Genomic DNA, 21,238 nt, shown 5'->3' with positions numbered 1-21,238 from the left:
TATCGAAACTGGCAATCAGCTTCGACACATTTCTAATTAACGATGGTAGTCACCCGATTCCTTTCTTGAAATTTGATTTATCCATGTGTACCTTTGACATTGTGGCATAACATTCTGGAAAATAATTATTTTAATAATAAAAGTTCTAATGTAAACTCAACAATAAAAATTCCTTATTTATTGAAAAATTATATCTCTTGAAACAAATAGAATCTTTATACACAGTGATGCTAAATAATGCATATGAGGATTTCTATATATCCGATGGTCAAGGATTATCTATTGGAGTGCAATATGATTAGAAAAATATTTCATTTTTCATTCAAATGATTAGAAGAAAAATTTGAAAATTGCAGAAAAAAGAACTAAGTCGTATTGCGTCTCATACGTGCAATTTCTTACGAAGCCTCACATGCACTTTTAGCTAGCATTAAGCTTGCACAGTTTTGAAAAGTAATATTTTAATTAGTATCCTACTGTGATGATTAAAAAAGGTTGTACCATACTTTAATGCAACATATTCCTTTTGAAAGTGATGAAATATCTCTTTTTTACATTGAATTTATTAATAATTATGTATAAACAATCCTACACATTTCTTAAAGTATTTATTGTATGTTTGGATTTCTCGCTTAAATGAATTTATTTTTAGAGCACACAACTTATAAATGTTAATAAAGATTTTAATAAATATAAACTGCAGCTAGACATACGTTTTTTTTTTCCTATTCCGTACTCAAACTTTCGGAAAAATTTGCGCATTCATACCTCTGGAAGAATAAATTTTTTAAATTAATAATAAAGCAGAGAAAGTTTACATGTATATGGTGCATGAAACTTTATTTCATTTCCTTATCTCTTGAGAAGAAATACACGAGAAACGACAGGTAACGATTTCGAGTTCTATAAAGGCCCGCAAACAGTCCGCTAACTCTCAAAAGTTTATACATCCCACGAACAGATTTGATATGTAAGCTGCATGCAGTAACTCGAAAATTTAAGTGACGAGAAGTGAATTTTTATCACTATATTTGGGATTCATATTTGCATAATTTAGTTATCAGATATGTGGATTTCATAAGCTCATTTAGTAAAAGAACTTATCAGTGCATCCAGGGCCAGCTTCTCCTTACCCTCATACCAGTGGTCCGCTCCTGAGGTTTCCCGTGCACATGCGCTAACGGACCGCCCCACCAGCAGCGTTTGCGCTGCAATAGATGTGTTCCGATTCTTCGTCGATCATCCACACGTAAGAACCTTTCTCTCCCTGTTGCCCAAACCTGCGGACAAGTAAAGCTATTTCTGCTCTCTGTACGCACTTTCTCCTTTAGTTGGAGTAGCGCGAGTTCGGAGAAGTTTTGGAAGGAGTGGGCTTCCGAGTCAAATGACTCAGGGGTTTACATGAGCGTAACTGAAGTGTGAAATCTTTGCGGGGTTCAAATAAAGACAGTTTTAATTTCATCTCATCAAAACGAAGAAGTGAAAAGTTTATTTGAATGATAAATTATCATTCACTAAGCTCTTGTCTTCGTTACAGTATCTTGGATCATTTGCTATTAACTAGTTAAAAACTAAGGGAAAAAACATCAAAATATGTGCTATTCTCAATGAAAATCATTAGGAATAATATTATTATTATGTGGTATACAAATGTAATCTGAAAAAAGTTTGCATTTACTTTTTTCTTTTTTCGGCCTAAATGACTAGATAAACCTTGAATCAAAGTACTTAAAATTAAGTTTTTTAGAAGAATTGACATCTATCACAGCAGGAGAAAAGTTTCCATCTGTTATATCTGCTGGTGTGAAAAAGTTTTGGCGGTTCCGTTTTAAGTAGATAAAAAACTATCATTACGAAATCCGTTATAATTTCTAGTTGAAGCCAAAAAACTTTTCCTTTTGAGTAATTTGTTCTTCAGAATATATAAACATACTTTTTCATCGGTTATGTGACCAGCGAATGGCAGTGATTTCATACAGTTACACTGGCATCTATCAAAATTACGCTGAGATTATTAAACAGTTCACATCTTTGGAAATAAAAGTTGTAAAACTTTTTGTAAGAAAACTATCCATTATATAGGCAGCGATATTCATTATTATAAGGAAAAGGGATGTAAAAGTATCATGCATCCCAAGATGTCAACGATTCGAATACTCCTACGACTGATTTTAATGGTCAGCGTAGTAAATGCGTCATCAGTGGAAGCCCGAAAGCAATCATTTCGAGTGGTGACCACTAAGTATGGATCTTTGCGTGGTCTTGTAACCACACTTCCAAATCGACAATGGCGACCCGTGGAGATATACTTGGGTGTGCCTTATGCGAGTCCTCCAATAGGTTCATTGAGGTTTATGCCCCCAGTTACTCCTGCCCATTGGAGAGGGGTCCGAATGGCAGATCGCTTTAGCGCCGTTTGCCCCCAGAAGTTTCCTGACATCAAAAATGAAACTGAAGCTTTGAAACGAATGCCATCAGGAAGGTTAGAATACCTTAGAAGACTACTCCCACTTTTACAAAATCAGAGTGAAGACTGCTTGTACCTCAACATATATGCGCCAGCCTTAGGTAAGCTTCTTTTGAAAATTTTGAATTCTCTAAAGCATGGATGTTCATACATACTTTTTATAGTCAATTATTTGTATAAAATTAAAACCATAAATGTACCAGAAATAGCAAACATGTTAACTCAATCATCTCTTGCTCCCGAGAAAACTCTCCCCTCCTCTCGCACTCTTACATATAGGTATTTGTAATTTAATTTTTTATGCATACAACAATAATAGCAACAATAGCAAAATACTTCTCATTAGCTCGGACGCTGCAGCTCCTTTTAGTTGGCTAAAAGCTCATTTTAAGACATTAAACCTTAGACAGAATAGTTCAGTGAGAGGAAGATGAGCTTCACTTTGATAAAAATTCTTATTTTTCTCTTTTATAATCCAGTTACGAAACCATTTCCAAGCAGTTTAATCAAGTATAAAAACAGATACCTTTATCTATATCAAATGTTTTTGAGAGTTTTATAGAAATTTTTCCTGTTTGTGTATCATGAAACTTGAAAGTTATTGTTAATATAGAGAAATACTAGTTTCAAACCATGAATCGAGTAATAATGTTTCCACAAATAATAATTTTTCATGTATTTCTAATTTTATTTTGACATTCATAAAATCAAATGCGTTAGTAACTTTCATTATAATATTCGAATCTCGCAACATTGTAATTTAAGCCAACAACTAGAAAGTATTTTTCAGATGTTTTTCTTTGAGTTACGAAATTAAGATTCAACAATATTTTACTTCCTGTCAAGTTTTATCTAAAATTATATTTAAAAAAAACTTCAATTCATATTTGGGTATATAAATAAATCACTTTAACATGTTTATATGCAGCAGAAAGCAAATTAAAGTTTTACTACATATTAACATAGGGATATAAATTTTCTTAACATGTTTTTTGTCTTATTCCTTTGTTTAAAGTACTTAATTTGCAAGAAAATGTTTACAATAAATGTAGTACATGAAATATTAAAAGCAAAGTAGTATCCGACTAATTATATATAGATGTTTCTTCACATATAAAAAAAAAATGTCAATAACAGATTCCAAAACATTAAATTCATATGTGCTTACATTTATATCGTTTATTACGTTTATCATTATTACGTTTTTATCCTACAAAATAATTCGCCTATATTAGTTATAGTGTAATTTCAGTCTTAATTATATATACGCATAATTTTCAAAGCACTAATTGTATCTATTCTTTAGAACAACAGCGGTTAGTTTTAATAATACACCTATAAATTGTTTTTAGCCCACTGTGATAATTTAACAGTCTCTAAATAAATGAATAAAAGCATAATCTACTTTCAAAAACAGCATTGACACTTGAAAACTAAATGCCTAGTACAAAAGAAAGCTTATGAGGAGGTAATTATACGCAAGTTTTAAGGTGAATCAATAATGTTATTGTTTTTTCAAATTTAATGGTTATGAAACCCATATTTTGGAAATCCATGCTTTAAAGAATGAATAAAATATGATATGTACGCAAATGCGTCTCATGGAACTGCAGATTATCATCTAAAGGTAACAATAAATAAAGCTAGAGCAGCTTAGATGAATTTCTTAATTATTTATATTAAGTGGGAGAATTTTAGAATATATATATATATATTCAGTTAAAAAACCCATATTAGTTTTTAGCCGAAATATGCAAATTTAATGAGTTAAAAGAAAACATTTATTATACAGCATAGTTTTTATCTAAGACTAATTTCAAAATTTATTTAAAAAATTAATTTCTAAATTTAAAAGTCACTTTGTTCATTTTCCAGATATATTATTTAGGCAAATATTTTTGCTTCCCAGAGCAACCGAATAAATGTAACATTCCGTTAAAATGTCTTTAAAGCACACACTGCAATTTATTTGTTTAACTAACTGCATAAGTAATAAGTCTCTCTTTTTACTGTTTTCATTCGAGAAAACAGTAATAAGTCTCTCTTTTTATTGTTTTCGTTAGAGAAAAACCAAGCCTCAAGGGGCATTTTGAAAAACGAGGTCTATAACAGCTAAGTAAAAATTTACAATGCCTTTAAATTTGTTAACGCTAATAAAACACGTTTAAGGATTTATGATTATCAAATGCTAAATGTTTGCTTCATAAATTTATTTAATTTCTAATCTTAGTGCTTATATTTCAGTAGAACCCTTGCTTATAATGAAATTATGCAATTTTATACATAATGGAGACTGAAAAAAATTATATTTCGCTGTTTCAAAGATTTTAAAAATAAAATAATTATTTACGTATGTTTGTAATCAATTATGTATAATACCTAGAAGTCTAAAGATAAAAGTAAAGCAGAGGCAATTTATTTCCAAATATCATAAGTTTTCTTTCTTCATATTCCTTATATTTATGAAATGCCATTCCCTATACTAAGTGGTTTCTCTTTTTCTTTGTTTCAAAATTTAGTTTTAAGATGTAAGCTACCTGTCCAGTTCATAGTTCGAAGTTGTAGTGTACATTTCAGTTTTTTATAAACTGTTTAGATATTAAGAATACAAGCAGAATTTCTTAGTTGTGTACAATAAGTAGGATATTTTGTTGTGTAAAAAACAAATGTGATAAAGCTCTTAAAATGAATAGAATAGCAGTTAGCTCCAAGCCACTGGTTTTAGTTTTAGACATGAATCAAGTAAGATATGTTTTAATGGATGACTACTTTGGTCACGTGATACATATTAGTTTTTTAAAAATACAAAATTTTAAATTCATGGAAAGGAAAGCAATGGAGAAAATAATATATTCTCGTACAGGTTTGACTATGGTGAGACAATATTTTGAGTTTTAATATTTTGGAATTATCCAAATATTCAGAGCCAACAGAAATATTGCCAACAGAAAAATTGGCTTAAAATTTCTATTAAGAATTTTTTCTGTATCACTCTAACTTCGACGCAAAAACTATAGTTATTTGAAAATATAAACCTTAATATCAGATAATATACTGCCTTAATTGTACGGAATTAAACTCTTTTCGTAAGTAATTCGGCTATGGAAAACATTTCTGTCATTGACTTTACACCTGTTCAGAAATTTTATTTTAATGTATTTTTATTGAAGCGTGTAACGTGACCAAGAGTTCTGGGATTTGTAAAACTTATTTGATACATTTCTTAAATTGAGATCATGGTTTACACGACTAGCCCTCCAAGAGATATTGAATTGTCCAATTATTTTTAAAAAGTTGTGTATTCTATGGTACACCGCAGACTTCGTTCCTTAAATGCGGTTCGCGTTATAACAAAAAGCAGTCTTGCGAAATATAATTTGAAAGAGAAACTATTTTATGATACATCTTTTTATCAATTCGTAATTCAATTTTTAAAATTACATTTTATGGTGAATAACTTTAAGCAATTTCTTACTGCTTGTTGCGTGCTTATTTTCAAATTAGTAAAATAAGTAAAAATTATTTCATTTCCGTCTAGTTGTTGTAAAGATGTTTCTTTTATAAAATATAGTGGTCATCGAGACAAATGAAAAGGCAAATACATTGGCAACAGCATTATAAAGGTACTATATATAAGTATATATAGTTGGAAGTGCGAATATGTATAGTTTCTTTCACTGGAAAAAATTATTAGTCCAATCTGCTTACATAATTTACATCTTATAACTTAATTAAATGATTAACGCTAGATCTCATCTCCATACATTTGTCTTCACGGAAAACTAAAGTTATATTTTGAGTGAAGCAGCAAATGTTTGATGAAGTATTTTCATTTCTAAACCTGGTAAAATTAAAGATCATTTAAAAATATCTTTAGCATCTCCTCGCAGCAAGCACAATCTCGTTTCATTATTTTCTTTATTTTTTTCCCTAGAAAAGGAGTGAGTATGGATGAAGAACAAAAATTGGTAGTTTTAATGTTTCAAAATACTGCATTGTTCCACAGTCGTATGAAAATACATTTACAAAAAATCATGTGAAATCCTTGTTTATTTTTTAATTTGAAACTGTTTTACTCTTTTTAAAACCATAAAAATATCCAATTCAGCTCCTGAAATGCTCTCTAATTCCTACATGCAGCTTCTTCTGCAAAGTTTGGCCTACTCTTGTATAGTAGATATGTATTACATTCATGATTATACATTGAAATTATATCTGTGGAAATTATATCTGCAGTTCGCCCAAAACGTATAGAATATCCGTAAAATATAACGAAAGTCTGCGGCGAAAGCAATATTTGTCAAGAAGGTTATTTCTACTTTAAGTGTGATATATGCTTTTTATGACAGTGAAACATGTATTTAATCATACGCACGTATGTATGTGCGTATGTATACGAGTCAGATAAGAAAATAAGTGGTTTTATTAATAAAAAATTACCTAAATTTGAAACTTAATATTATAAACGCTGATATTATAAAAGCTTTTCTTATAAAGTAAAGCATTATTGTAGCTGCTAGATGTTAGTCAACAACTAACATTAATTTCATACGTTGGTTAGGCTACTCTCATTTGCAATTTATTAGATGATAAAAGGCATGGATTGGTTGTTCTAAAACGCATTTATTTATATTTCTGTACTAATGATGCCTATTTTAGTGTGAAAAGGAAAATATGTGAGAAAGGTATTTATTGAAATTAAATAAAAGAAACAAACCATGAGTATAAGGACTTGCGTATTTCTTCTCAGTGTTATAGTTTAAAATAAAATGCATTAAAGCCAGGTGGAATGTCAAATGCTTTTACAAAATAAGAAAAACTTCTAATAAATGAAGCACAAACAAACCATATTACTACAGGAATTGGTTGAGATGTTTTCAAATTTTTTTAGAAAATATTTCTAAAATCATATAAGTTTTCCATTGCATATAGTAGAAATTGCATTCACGACCTGGGTTTTGAATATAACAGCTTTTAGCAAAATCAGAGTTGCCTAATATAATTTCGAAAACCCTTAATTTTAAATAAGCATGCACAGAATCAGAATGCTCCATAATGCAAAAGAATTTCTTTTATTAGCAAAGCACATAATTTACTCTTTAAAACCAGTTACTTGATAATAGGTTTTTTTTATGATTTAGTAATTTTGCAGTGTTATAATACTTTAAATATTAAATATTAATAATACTTTAAATTTTACGCAACTTTCCCTCATCAACTCAATCGCAAAAATCTGGTAGCGAAACGGATGAAATTACAAAACGTTGGCATTTTTCAGCACTTTTTAGTAAATATCCTGAAAATATTTATTAAATATTAAACAGTACAGATCTTCCTTAAAATACGACTTAAATATTAAATACTAAGCCAGAACTAAACATAAATTTCAGAAAACAAATTAAACCTTTTAAGGCCAACAGTTCATTCATCGAAAGTGTAATAAATTTTAATCTTTTTAAGCTCCACATATTTATCGAGATAAATGTGACCAAGAAAACTAACAACTTGATACCTGCCTAACAACTTGATACTGCATCCTCATATTTTGAAGTGTTCTGGCTTTCCAATAATCCAAAAATGAGTGTGAGGTTATTTTTGTAATGCGCAAAAAGTAGAGCTTAGAAATTATTTTTATAGGCTTTAATTTTTCATATCAAATTTAAATATTTAGTCTTAAAAGGTATGACATAAGCTTTAATTATACATAAAGGTGTTTTAAACGTATTTAGTTGTATGAAATGTAATTCCGAGCTCTCTGAGTTAAAAAATGACATAGTAAATTGTGTATCGCGTACTATTTGTTTATGAACTATCCCCATGATATTCCAACGGTAATTAGGATGCTTAGTTTCAAGTGATCATACACATTTGATAAAACAAAATAAAAAAATTAACCATGGACTTGAATTTTTGCTGTATTTCAAATACTTCAACTTATCAAATTTTAAGTTTTTTTTCTAATTTTTAAAGTTACTTTTGTAAGATAAGATTTGAAGTTGCTTTTTTTTTTTTCTACTTTCTATCTTCTGACTAATCTATACAAGTCCAAGAAAGTTTAAATATCAGAAATCATTCCTTATGCATGCAAAGCCCAATGACGAAACTGTGATTTGTAAAGACGGCTGCATATCTATACAAGGCTGCCATGTAAATGAGAGAATACAGCAGAAAGTCCAAGCTGGTCTCTAAGAAAATCTGGAAATTTTAACCTGGAAATAAAATATTGAGCTTCAAAACTTGGTGAACAAAGGGAAAACATTTTTTCCGTCGGTTTAGATAAAAACTATGTGTTATGGGCGATGTGTGAAGGTATTCACAAAAGGTGGTAAATTCTTTCAGTATCTCTGAAATGTTCCTTTTGTTGACGGACGCTAAACTGAAGCCGCTTCGTTAAACTAGTGAATATATAAGCGGAATAAAGCAAAAAGTATCGACATTAAGAGCAAAAATACTAGCTACTTAGAAATTTTCTTTAACTAATGTATCGAAAACATTTCATATCAACCCTAGTTATTAAACAATCTTTTTTAAGATTGCTTTAGATAAAAGTGGGTCTTATTAAAAAGCATGTGAAGGTATTGATAAAAAAGAAATAGTCACTTTTAGTACCTCTGTCTCTTAGAAACGTAATTTCATATGAAAATTTCGAAAGTTTCGTGAATGGAGTTTAAGCTAAAGTTTCGAATGCCATAAACAGTGCTGTTGCTGACATGGGCAGCACACGGTCTTGTATTTTCCAATCTTTCGACAGAAATAGAGAGCCCTAAAATGAGTACACCATTTTTGCTAGTGCTTACTACTCATTCCTGCTTAGCAAACAAAGAAATAAAGTCTAAAATACTAAGCAACTCTTATATTGCTTTAATTCATTAAACTGCCGAACATTGAAATGTGTAGAATACTTGTATTCTTCATTGGAAATCACCTACTCCATTATTTTCTGTCCCATCTCACATGTTCTCCTACCAAACATAACTAAACTGTCTTATTTTATAATATCATAGAATACACAAAGAAAGGCTTCTCGCAAAATACCGTTGTAGCTTTCGTTTCACAGCTGAAGCAAGTATCCATCTTCTGCTTACTATATAATATTCGTCAACAAGTATAAATGTAGCTGAGCTTCTTTTTCTTCTGGCCCTTTGAATTCCAAAGGCATCATTACAAGAAGACCTGATTATCTAATCAAGGGCTGAATATTATCAACTAACTCCAACTTCCGCTGTATGCCGAAGATTAGAATGAATGAATGAATGATTAGAATGAATGAATGTGTTCCGAGATTAGAATGAAACGTTCATGCTGTTTTCGGGGTGTCATATGTTCGTGTCCCATAGAAGGGCGCTTCAGGTAAAATGAGCGAAGCACAGTAAATCCAGGAGGATAGGATAGAAGACGCCGAAGGGGAAAAAACTGCTATCCTGATACTCGATATTTCCCCCTAATAATTAAGATAATTAACTTGTAATCATTTGCGGGGTTGCGACCTTGCCAACCAAAGATGTGAATTTGAGTGTTTGCCATCAAAGTCTGAGCTTGAATTAACATTCGAACTCCAAGTTTTCAGTTTCATCCGTTTCGAGCACTCTCTCTGAGTTTTTCACTAAACTGATTGTGAAACTTTTGTCTCGTTCATTTGCTCTCCCGACACTGTTGTAAGTTCAGGTTGGAATTCCAATATCTCTCTTTTCTGTCTTTCAAAGTGGAATGCGACCCTATGTTCTATTGCAATTATTGCTCATCTGGATGAGTACTATCACCCATCCTAATTTGTAAAAACAATTTAGAATCACTCAGTATAGTTATTTTCACTTTCACTACTTTAAAGCATTTTTCCGAGCGAATTCTCTGTACAGAAAAAATAAAATAAATGATAAAGGGTTACATGCGCCAGAAATGGGTGTAGTTACGTGAGCCCTATATGTGTCATTTGTAATAATTCTATATTTTCCATTCATCAATTAGGCTTCCAGAAAACTAATGAATTCAAATAAAATATATTTTATCTGAGAACTGTATGCGTTCACAAAAGCATCGTTTCTAAGGTTCCTTATATCTGTGATCTTGAATGAAATTCATCTGCTTGGCTATAAAGTAAGTACCTCTTAAGTAGGGCGTTCTATCTTTTAGGTGCTAGGTATTAATAAGGACACTGAGAATGCCGCGATATCTGATGCTATAATACAAAAGTAAAGATCTTTATGTTGTTCAGTGAGCAAAAATCTTTACCCTTTCAATTTCCTTAAACATTTCTTTGTAACATCTTGGCGCAGAAAGAAAGGAGAACGCGAAACACTTCCAGCAAGTCATTAAAAAAACGCAAAAGGTTAGTAGGCTATGCATAGCATTATATATTTAAATATGCAAAATATTTTATTGAAGTCATTTTATTCGTCTTTTTTCATTATTCAGTACATAAGATTGTAATGACCCACGGGTAGCTAATAGGTAATTAAGACAAGGCTCATATCTCGGCCATTTGGATGATCTCAGCCATTTGGAGCCGTCAGAGTCTTGGTGGATATTTCCATTGGTAGCATAAATGGGTATCAGTTTCCCTTAGAATATCCTCAACGAAGGTATTTCTTTCCATAGCCAGATAGCCCTAGAGTGTCTTTCCGTAATCCAATTAATCCAATGCAATCTAATCCTTAGGGTTACTCAAATGTGACATCAAGAAAGGATGTACACAAATTGCAATAAAATTGTAAGTGAATAAAAAAATAAAGGCCATTTTTAGAATTCAAATTAAACCCAAAAAATTTTTACCAAAAATCTTTAATATAAATTTTTCATGCACTTGTCATCAGATCTGCGTGAATTTGAAGACTAACTCCTTTCTTGTTATTGATTCTGAAAAACTTATTTTTTCAGTGCCGAGATGAACATACTTCTTCCTAGCATGTTTACACATTGTGTATAATTTTGTCACTTCAAGCATTTCAAGAAATATTTAAATACATATTCATTTTGCCGTTTTGATTGCTAGGAGAGGTGTTTCTGTTTTAAATGCATTTCTTTCAATTGAATCAAAAATGATTATTCCGCAACTTCCTATCCAGAAAACACGAAAGATGCGTGTAAAAAGTGTTCTATGATTGTTCTTTATGTTTAAAAACAGTTCCCGCTGTATCAAAAAGTCAAAGTTCATTTTAGCGTAAGCGAAAACAGGATTGAGGCTGCAGTACATATTTCAGTGAATTATAAACTGCGGCTTTCCAATTATTATTTTATATATAATCAGAGATTAGTGGTATGGTTAAATCAAAAACTAAATTAAAATAAAGAAATAAAAAATATGATTAGAAGTTGAAATTTTTATACTCTTATAAATGTGTTTTTATTCCATACAGTCTTAATTCTCACACATATACTCAGGTTGCATTCGCGAGTTAATAATGACTTAGAAACAAAGAGGACTTGTCGCTCACCAGAGGCTTGAGCACATTATAAATGATAGTACGACTTTTGTCCAGCTCCGTCTTTATGCTGCTGGAGGTACTTATCCAAGGGTTTTTCGCCATATTCTCAATTTCTTGAAGGATTTTTCAGTTAAATTATATTTTAAGTGCCACCCATGCCATTACAAAATTATATATTTACTAAGATTTCTTCTTCGAGATTCGATCTCAAGACAAACTATATAGCAGAACATCTCTAACCAACATATCGAAATAGTCGGCTTTATAAACGTAAGTTTGGTTAGTATAATTTTATCTCTCTAACAAATCAAAGTTTAATATTTATCAAAAAGTATAATCACTCATATAAAAAATGCAATATTTTTCTTATTTTTCAATAAGGTAAATTTATTTAAATTTGTTATATTGAGGATTGTGATTAAAACACACACACATTTAAAAGCATGTAGGAGACGGCTATTTTTATATATATAAATATAAGATGCTATAACAAACAAACTCCGAATTATGCAAAATACGCCGGTGGTACTCAAATCAATATTAGTATGCTTAAGTTTGTAAATATTACGCAATTTTGTTATATTATAAATCATTCAATTTCCATAAATTGTCGTTGCATTTTATGATGATTTAATCGTCACTGGTGGTTGAATAGATGTTGCATGTTAAGATCGTTATTTCAGATAAATCAAGTTGTTAACAGCATTCATAAAATTATTATTAAGCAAAAGCAACAGTGTATCCGCAGAACTACGATTGTTTCCTGAAAATGTAGCCTCAATATATGAAACATAGATTTCTTCAGCATTCTTCCACTGAAATCTTGTTCACTTTAGCTTTGGAAATGCATAGTTGAGAAGTCATATGTTCGTGACACTATTTATAAATATAATGCTTTTTTGATATTATGAATTCCTGATGTTGAACTAAGATATTAGTTGAAACAAGTCTGATTTATTGGGTTTATATAGTGAAATTCTCTTATTTTTTCGCATTCTGATGAAAGAACAAATGATGATCCTTTTCTTTCCCAATGCTCGCATTGTCTTTGTTGCCCTTACGTCTTTGCAACAGTGTGAATATTATCCATTGAACAAGTCAGTCACCTCTTGACTTGCTTCATATTGGTCTTCGATGCCCTTCGTAGTCTTGGTTATAACAGAGTGCTTCCAAAATAAAAATTCGTTAGCATTAGATGCAATCTCATAAATGTGTATTGGATTACGCTTAAAATAACAATGAAAATAATAGCTGTAATATTTTATAGCAGACGTAGGCAAGAACCTTTATAAAATGAAGTTATACACACTCAAAATATTGATTTCTTTAGAGATAACTTGACTGAAAAGCTTTTCTTTCTGTAACTTGGTGGACCATCTGACAATATGAATGATATCAACACCGTAAATGCTGTTGCTACAAATGCTTTTTTCCATACTGCTCTCTTGAGAAAAGATGAAACTTAGCATATAATATATGCTTGTACTATGTGCTGAATATGCCTCTTATCACGAAGTCAGTTCTATCCCGAAGTAAGGTAAAATTATTTACCCTATAACAAATGAAATTTGAAGTCTCATGTGTAACGTCGTGAATTCTTGAAAGGCTTATTTTTTGTAATAACTTGTTTAAAACATGTTTGCAAAACCATATTTTACAGTTATAAAATTTTCAAGTTTACCTTTATGCTCTATTTTATTTAAACATTCATATTTTGTCTGCTTTATATCTGTATTGCATTAGAAGATTTTCGAAGAACATGGGGTTAAACTGTCAGATATCAAGGGGTAAAAGTTGACAGCACAATTTATTTGAGCCTAGGGAAGTTTTAAAGAACCTAGAAGTGAAATGTCAAACTCTGACTTCGTTTACCACCTTTCTTAAATTCTTTTACGATTTTGGAGGCGTTTGAAGATCTAAAGTTTTACGATTAATAGAGTTTGAGTCATACTTCAGCTCAGACATTGAAATTATTGAAATACCTATTCAGGTATGTGATGTAAACGTAAAATAAAGTAAAATAATATGCGTCAAGTACATACATACATACATACACACACACACACACATATATATATATATATATATATATATACATATATATTATACACACAGACACAGAGAGAGAGATGAATAGATAGACACACATTATTTACGTATGCGTTTCTGTTATTAAATGTTCGTCTAGTATTGCTAATATTATTGCAAAGTACATATGGTTAACTTAAAAAAGAGATAAATACGCTATCAATGTTTATATAAAGATATTTCTTGCTATCATTGCTGCGAATGAAATAACTTCAACTAATTTTAAAACTTCATATAGGAGTTTGAAATTCTGCTGACGGTAGTATACGTCTTTCATGCAAGGTATAAATAGCTCTTGACAGTTTACAGTCTGTCCTATTTTAGCTTTAATTTCCCTTTATATTCTTAGATGGTAGAATGATTGAAATGACGTCAAAGATTTTGAATATATAAGCGGAAAGAGGACATATAACAGATTCGTTTTTTAATCAAAAAACTAAGTTAACACTATAAATATATATATATATATATATATATATATTCAAACAGAATCGATATTAATATTGACCAAACGCAGAAGGGAAAATAATAAGTGCAAAAAACCGTACAAATCAAAACTTAGTGTAAGTAATAATGAAAAATTAAATGTCAAGAATTCACATCTCTCGGCTTATCATCGTCAGGGAGTAAATAGATCGAGAGAACTAAATGGGGCAGCCTTGTTCTGAACTGGCAATGACACAAATTTACGAATTAAAACTTAAGACCATTTGTGTCTTTATCTGTCCAACTGTTAGAGGCTGAGATATGTAAAGTGTAATAGCCAAATTTTCCACGAATCCTCAAAGTACAAATAATTGTAAAGAAAAGCATCAGAATAATTTAGTTGGTTAAATATAAAACATACCGCGTAGACTGAGTCTAAATGTAAGTAAACTGCACAGGGAACACTAAACATAGAGAAGAGTCAACTTGACTGAAAAGCTTTTCTTTCTGTAACCTCGTGCACCATCTGGCAATCTGAATGCAATATTTTTCATATACTGCAGCAATTCAGTCAAATGAAGGAAGCAACTATTGTGTCGATTATTAAATATAAAGTAAATTCGAAAAAGCAAACTATAAAATATTGCGAATAATAAATCTTTGCATAAAAATGTGCTGGGTAGAAATAACCCTATAATGGGCTGTGATGAGCAATAAAAAATCTAATTTAACTGTAAAATTAACGTTAAACGTCTCTCTGAATTAAAAATAATCTTAATGAGGTGAAGTGAAAAATAAAATTCTAAATAGAAAAGGAAACTAGTGAGTTACCTTAGTTTTCACTGCACTACAGCTGGAAGAGTGGAATTCCAAACACTGTTTTCATCCTGCCTAACTATTCATCTCAAACGTTAAAGCAGAAGTTCTCTAAAAGGAAGGAATTTTTGGAGTGTTTAGTTTCAAAATTAATTTTAAAAAGCGATTTGAAACGTTATGTGATACGTAAATAAAAAGTATTTTAAGAAAAAATAGAGTATGACAAGTAAATTTAATGTTATAAAAGAAAGTGAGCAAAACTTTCAGAAGCAGGTTAAACTTAGAAAAGTTAAGCGAGGATTTCTCCCCAACACTACAATTCATTTGGGAAGTTGTAATCAACCTTAACACTGACACTGTTTCATTTTCGAACGGAAGGTGTGATGCAGAACAAGGTATTGTTTTACTAAAGAATTTTTCCCCCGGAATTTGAACCATAAACTCAAAACAGAAAGTCCTTTGAAATCCAAAGCGGCGTACTTGATGAAATATTTTCTTATTTATAAAACGCTTCATTGGGATACTTGAATTCCCACAAATCACTTTTCTCTTACCAAAAGTAGTTCGTCCGCTTATTTCTCGCAAGTGAAGAGGAAGTGTAGCAAATAATTTGCTGAAATAATTTCGTTTTTCCACGTTGTACCATCAATTGCTGTTTCTTGACCTTTTAATTCATTTTCTCTAATTTACGTGCGTTTTGTTACTGGATTGTGGCTTGCTCCACGCGTTTTTTTTTTTTTTTTTTTTTCTAATTTTTGTACCACTACCACTTTCTCATCCTTGCCTAAATTAATGCTTAAAATTAAATCTTAACCTGCACAGCTTTCTTTTGCTAGAATTTAACATTTTGTATCAGTGCAATATGGAGATGATGAAAGAATGTAGAGACCAGATGGTGAAATATTATGGCAATTGTCTTTTGAAAAAATAATAGAAACAGCCATTTGATGAATAAGATTCACTTGTTGTAGCAGGAATAATTCAATCTTCATCAGATGAAATAGTGTAGATTCTTGTATTTGATTCTTCATCAGAACAAATATCTTAAAGAGAAATATGCAGATTCGGTGATTGCCAATGTGTTATGCAATGGACGCATTCTGGAATTCCTCTCTGTAGTGTTGTTTAAAGTGAGTGTGGTTTTTGAGAGTGATCAGTAATCTGTAGTATTGTCTCAAAGGCGTCATTTAGGTGAGAGTAAAAAATGGCGAATAATTGGTATAATCTAGGGAGGTCAAACACAAATGGAGTTCTTCCAAGATTTGAATATCCCTCGAAGTGTCACATCAAAAGTTAGGAGGCCACGTTTCAAACACTGGATCAGTTGATAAAATGGTTTATTTGTCGTGTCGGCTTGAAGAAACTGCAAAACGACAGCAAAAGATTTATTTTAGACTTTCTGGCTATCACAGGAACTAGAATTAGCCGTTTTGTTGTTGCACGAAAGTTTAACGCGATTGGACTGCATGAGAGAAAACCAATGGTTTGTGTCCCACTTATTCCAACTTGAAGAGGGGAGCATGTAAACTGGTGCCGTCGTCATGTTCAATGGATCCAAGACGACTGTGCCCGAGTATTGGTTACTGATGAGTCCCGATACAGACTGAACAGTGATTTTTGACGTGTTCTGATATGGTAAGAGGAAGGAACACGCAACCTGCCTTCCCGTGTTCAAGGAATATCCTGTTTCCGTGACTTTGGTATAATGGCTTGGGAAGGAATCATGATAAATGGCTGCACCGACCTGCATATCTTTCAATTGGGTTCTGTAACTGCTTGGAGGTATATGGAGGAGCTATTGAAACCACAAGTTAAACTATTTAGGGGTGTTGTTGTCCCAGAGGGTTTGCTGATGCATGACAATTCTCAGCCTCATCGGGCATATGTGGTGTCAGAATACTTGCAGACAGAAGATATCACTCGAATGGATTGACCACCTTACTAATCCGATTTGAACCCGATTGAGCATGTGTGAGATGTCTTAGAACGCCGAATTTCAGCGCGCTAAATTCCTCCTGAGACCTTCCAGGAGCCGAAAGGTGCACGTTTAGAATAATGGTGTGCAATTCCACAAACTTGATCAACACTTTGGTTTTGTCTATGAAATCAAGATGTGACGTGTGCATATCTGTCCGACGTAATCATACACCATATTGCAGAAAATGTTTTTTGCAAGAGGTGAATTAATTCTTGCCTCATTTTCCACTTCCCATAAATTTGGTTTAATTTCAATATTTTGGGAATAATCAGCTGCCAATAATGTAATCTTAATTTATGATTGATTTTGTACAAATATCTATTAATAATATTTTTATTACGTATCAGTTACGTTTCATTTCTGATATTATCTTTTAATACTGATGTCCAGTGTACTGTATTTATTATAATTATATATTCATAATAAAATCTATGCAATATATTGTAATTTATATATATACATAAATTACAATAAGTAATATACGAACTCTTGCTAGATGTTGGTGTCTTCCGCGTTTAAATACCGCGCTTGCTAGAAAGCAAGAAAACAGTTTAAATTGAACCACTGTAAAGAGGGAAGCGAACTAAATTGCATCTTTCCGTTTTGTGGGTCCTAAATGGAAGAGAGGTACAGGACGTAGCAGAGAGCTGAAAACAAGTATGAAAAAGTATGAAAAGCTCTCATTTTCAAAATCGGTTTAAATTCATCTAGTGACAGTTTCAGAAAAACGACTGGATTCAGATTTGATAATGGCACCAAATTCTGACAAAGATGTTATCTGATTTAATCTAATTTATTCGCATAAATTTCTTTGCGTTTTTTGTTCACTTTCATATTCATGCACAGTTTAATTCGCTTCCGTTTTGTCTAGAATATTTTGATTATTAGTTGCGTTTTTGAGTGATGTTGATTTTTTTAATTAGTAAGATTTCACATGAGGTTATTTGAAAGATTTTTAATAACTTTTGTTTAATAAGTTACATACCATGTTTGCTGCATGCTATAATTGAGCATGTAAGTTTGTAAATATTACCTGTTTTTAATATTTTATGCCTTGATTATTTTTATTATATATATTTATATATATATATACATACAGTTATGTGCGATACCCGAATTCTCACTTTGCCAAAACATAGATATACAATTAAACATCGTACCTATGTAAATAAATACATATGCATATATATATATATGTAATGATATTTTTAAAGCAATTGATTAAATTAAATTCTATTAATATTGCTTAATAATGTGTTGGCGATTCTCTACCTAAATTGCATCCCTGTTCCTAAATTTTGGCGAAATCCTTTCTTTAGTATAAAATATATTAACCTGTTGGCGCCCGCCAAATCGCCAAACTCATAAATCTGTCATATTACATAAAGTACTTAAGAACACTCCTGATGAGAAGACAGCGTCACCTCGTGATTTCAATTAATATCGCTGATTGGAGGAGCTTCGTGACGTACACATATGTATAAGTAGGGCTTCTGCTCAAGGTACGAGGAGAACGCTTACAAGATGGATGCTGAAATAAACCTACCACTTTATATTCCAAAATTTGTCTCATTCCTGTTGCCCCGGCTGCACAAAACAAATAATGTATGAGAAATTACATTTCATATATATATATAGTTAGGCGTGTATATATATATATATATATATATACCCATATGCCCCCCCATATGCACATGTATTTATTTACATAGGTATGATGTTTGAAGGTATATCTGTATTTTTGGCCAAGTGAGAATTCGAGTATCGCATATAACTGATTTTCATATAATGAAAGTGATATAGCATTTCCATTTGACAAACATAGTTTTAGGATAAATAATAAACTACAGTTTTATTTCGCTTCAAGCACAGTGAATATCAAACAAAATAATTCTAAGTATTCTTGAGAATAACATGTTTCATTACGGCACACTTCTTTCGTCATACAATCCTATCTAATTTAAGAACTTATTTACAGTTTTAAACAGACTGGTTTATAGACCTCTTTTATTCCTTAGGATATCCTCTTCCCATACACTGCACGTCATTTCTAGAAATATATTCTCTTTTCAGGATAACACGCAAGGAATAAGAATGTAAATTTAGGGGTATCGTGCGATAAGATTGAACCCTTCTCCATTATGTCAAAGGAAAATCGGTAACAGCTTGACGCCTAGAGAGACGCGGGTCTTCAGGTGCGTCCCACGGGATATTACGTTCGGAAAGCTCCATGCCCTCGGGCATTTCCTCTATGTCATTCTTAATTATGCGCAGGATTCGACTTCTGCTGATTGCGTCAGACTAAGATTAAAGAATGTGATTAAACATATAACGGTTGAGGTAAAGGGAATGCAGCGGAATTCATCTTAAGCGCTTCATTTCGGTTTCTCTCAACAGTTGCCTGAAGCCAATGTTATTTAATCTTTTAGAAATTGTTATATTACTTGGTTTCTTTAATTCATGTGCACTTAATTATTTTGCTCTTAACGAAGAATGATTTTTAGAGGTAGAAGAACATGCTGATGCATTAGCCTGTTTAAAAAGTTCCAAAGTCAGCAGTCAATTGAAAAAAAAAAAAAAATGACTTTTGAGTAATAGCTTGAGAATTTTATAAAGTCGCATATGAATTAATTCAAAATTCTTTCAAGAGCACAACTGAGATCATAAAAGCCTTTGCATGTTATTAGTTTTAGCGGGTCATTTCAGGGAATGATATCTAGGATGATAAAATTCAAAGAAATTTGTAGAATACAAATAGTAACTCTTTAACGATATCCTAGAATACAACTCGGTTTTTGAGATGAACATAAATGATAAGTTAGCAGTACGTAAGCAATTAGTTTTATAGATTCTACGGAATGTTATTTTAGATACTTGATGGTCGATCCCAACACAGAATTATTACATTTAGTTATTTGCTAATACTTTGCATGTTAAGAAAACTTGAGCAAGGAGTATATATACACATTTTAAATAAACTCCGATAATATGCTATTACAAAATTCAGTACAATATTGGAGGAATTAAGGAGCTTCTAATATGATTCTAATTATTAAAGCTTGCAGAGTAAAATTCTCTAACCTCTAGCAACATTCAGGATCATATGTCAGTTGTCGATTAGAAGTCTGTACAACTGACTGTTTGTCTATACGAATACATGACTAACTATGCTATTGATTGAAAAGCTAATAATGTCGGTGACTATCGAAATAAGCAAATGTCGTTCAATGGTTGAAGTCTTCACAAAATCATCCACACTGGCGAATATTAATGAATGTAAAGGTTGCAATATCTAGTAATGCTACACTTGGCAGCGTCATAAAAGAAAGAGAGCTGCAATGTTTAAACAAGGAAATGCATCACTTGAAAATGATCTTGACAATCGAACAGAACGGAGCAGGCTGGCAAAGGAATGTATACGAAAGTCGAAGAAAATGTAAGGAAAAATCAGTGTGTGACAGTTTCTCAGATTATGATGTAAATAGGCATCAGTGTTGGATCGGTGAGGAAAAACTGCATGAGGGGTGGATATGTCAAGGGTAGACTCTGGAGATGTGTTTTGAATGCTGGTTACGGAAAAAGGTAATCTGCATTGAATCTTCTCGATAATTGATCTTTATTATAAACAAAGATAATTTTTTGTCTACTAATTGTAACGTATCAGTGAAGGATTTATGAACTGGTGTTTCCTCCTCACTTGCAATATTTTTTTAGTGGCGTGGATGATCTTAAGACACACGATATTGTTTGCTACTTTTTAATTAATTATCCCAAATTAAATTACTTTATCCCCTTAATCAAGTATTTAGAAATTTACTTTATCGTAACTATTATAAACTTTAAATTATAATTTACAGACGCAATGTAATTTACAAGAATTTCCTCCGGGCCCAAATCGTAGTAAACTTGTCAATGATTTCATTAAAATTCGCATTATTCAAGGCTTTATTATTTATGTATAGTATTTTCTACCTAATTACCAGAAACTCGTTTTTAAAAACTCCTCGAGTGCGGCTGAAACCATCGGTCATTTAGCTGTTT

The 21,238-nt window shown here is 31.5% G+C and overlaps 1 protein-coding gene across 3 annotated transcripts in view; it reads left to right on the top strand.

Moving 5' to 3' along the window:
• Positions 1–1,230: 1,230 nt before the first annotated feature.
• The window catches only part of LOC118184174 (neuroligin-4, X-linked-like), a 314,614-nt gene continuing 294,606 nt past the window's right edge, over positions 1,231–21,238 (top strand). For all 3 annotated transcript variants that reach the window (XM_085809802.1, XM_085809801.1, XM_085809800.1), the window contains exon 1: positions 1,231–2,568. In XM_085809802.1, the coding sequence (XP_085665928.1) occupies positions 2,127–2,568 (442 nt within the window). In that variant the 5' untranslated portion in view covers positions 1,231–2,126. The remainder of the gene's footprint in view (positions 2,569–21,238) is intronic.

This window comes from Stegodyphus dumicola, chromosome X2 (assembly GCF_044657685.1).
Source record: "Stegodyphus dumicola isolate Sdum_Otavi_A_Nest chromosome X2, ASM4465768v1".
Classification (NCBI taxonomy): Eukaryota; Metazoa; Arthropoda; class Arachnida; order Araneae; family Eresidae; genus Stegodyphus; species Stegodyphus dumicola.
Note: the sequence above shows the minus strand (reverse complement) of the source record. Positions and strands in the feature narration are given on the sequence as shown.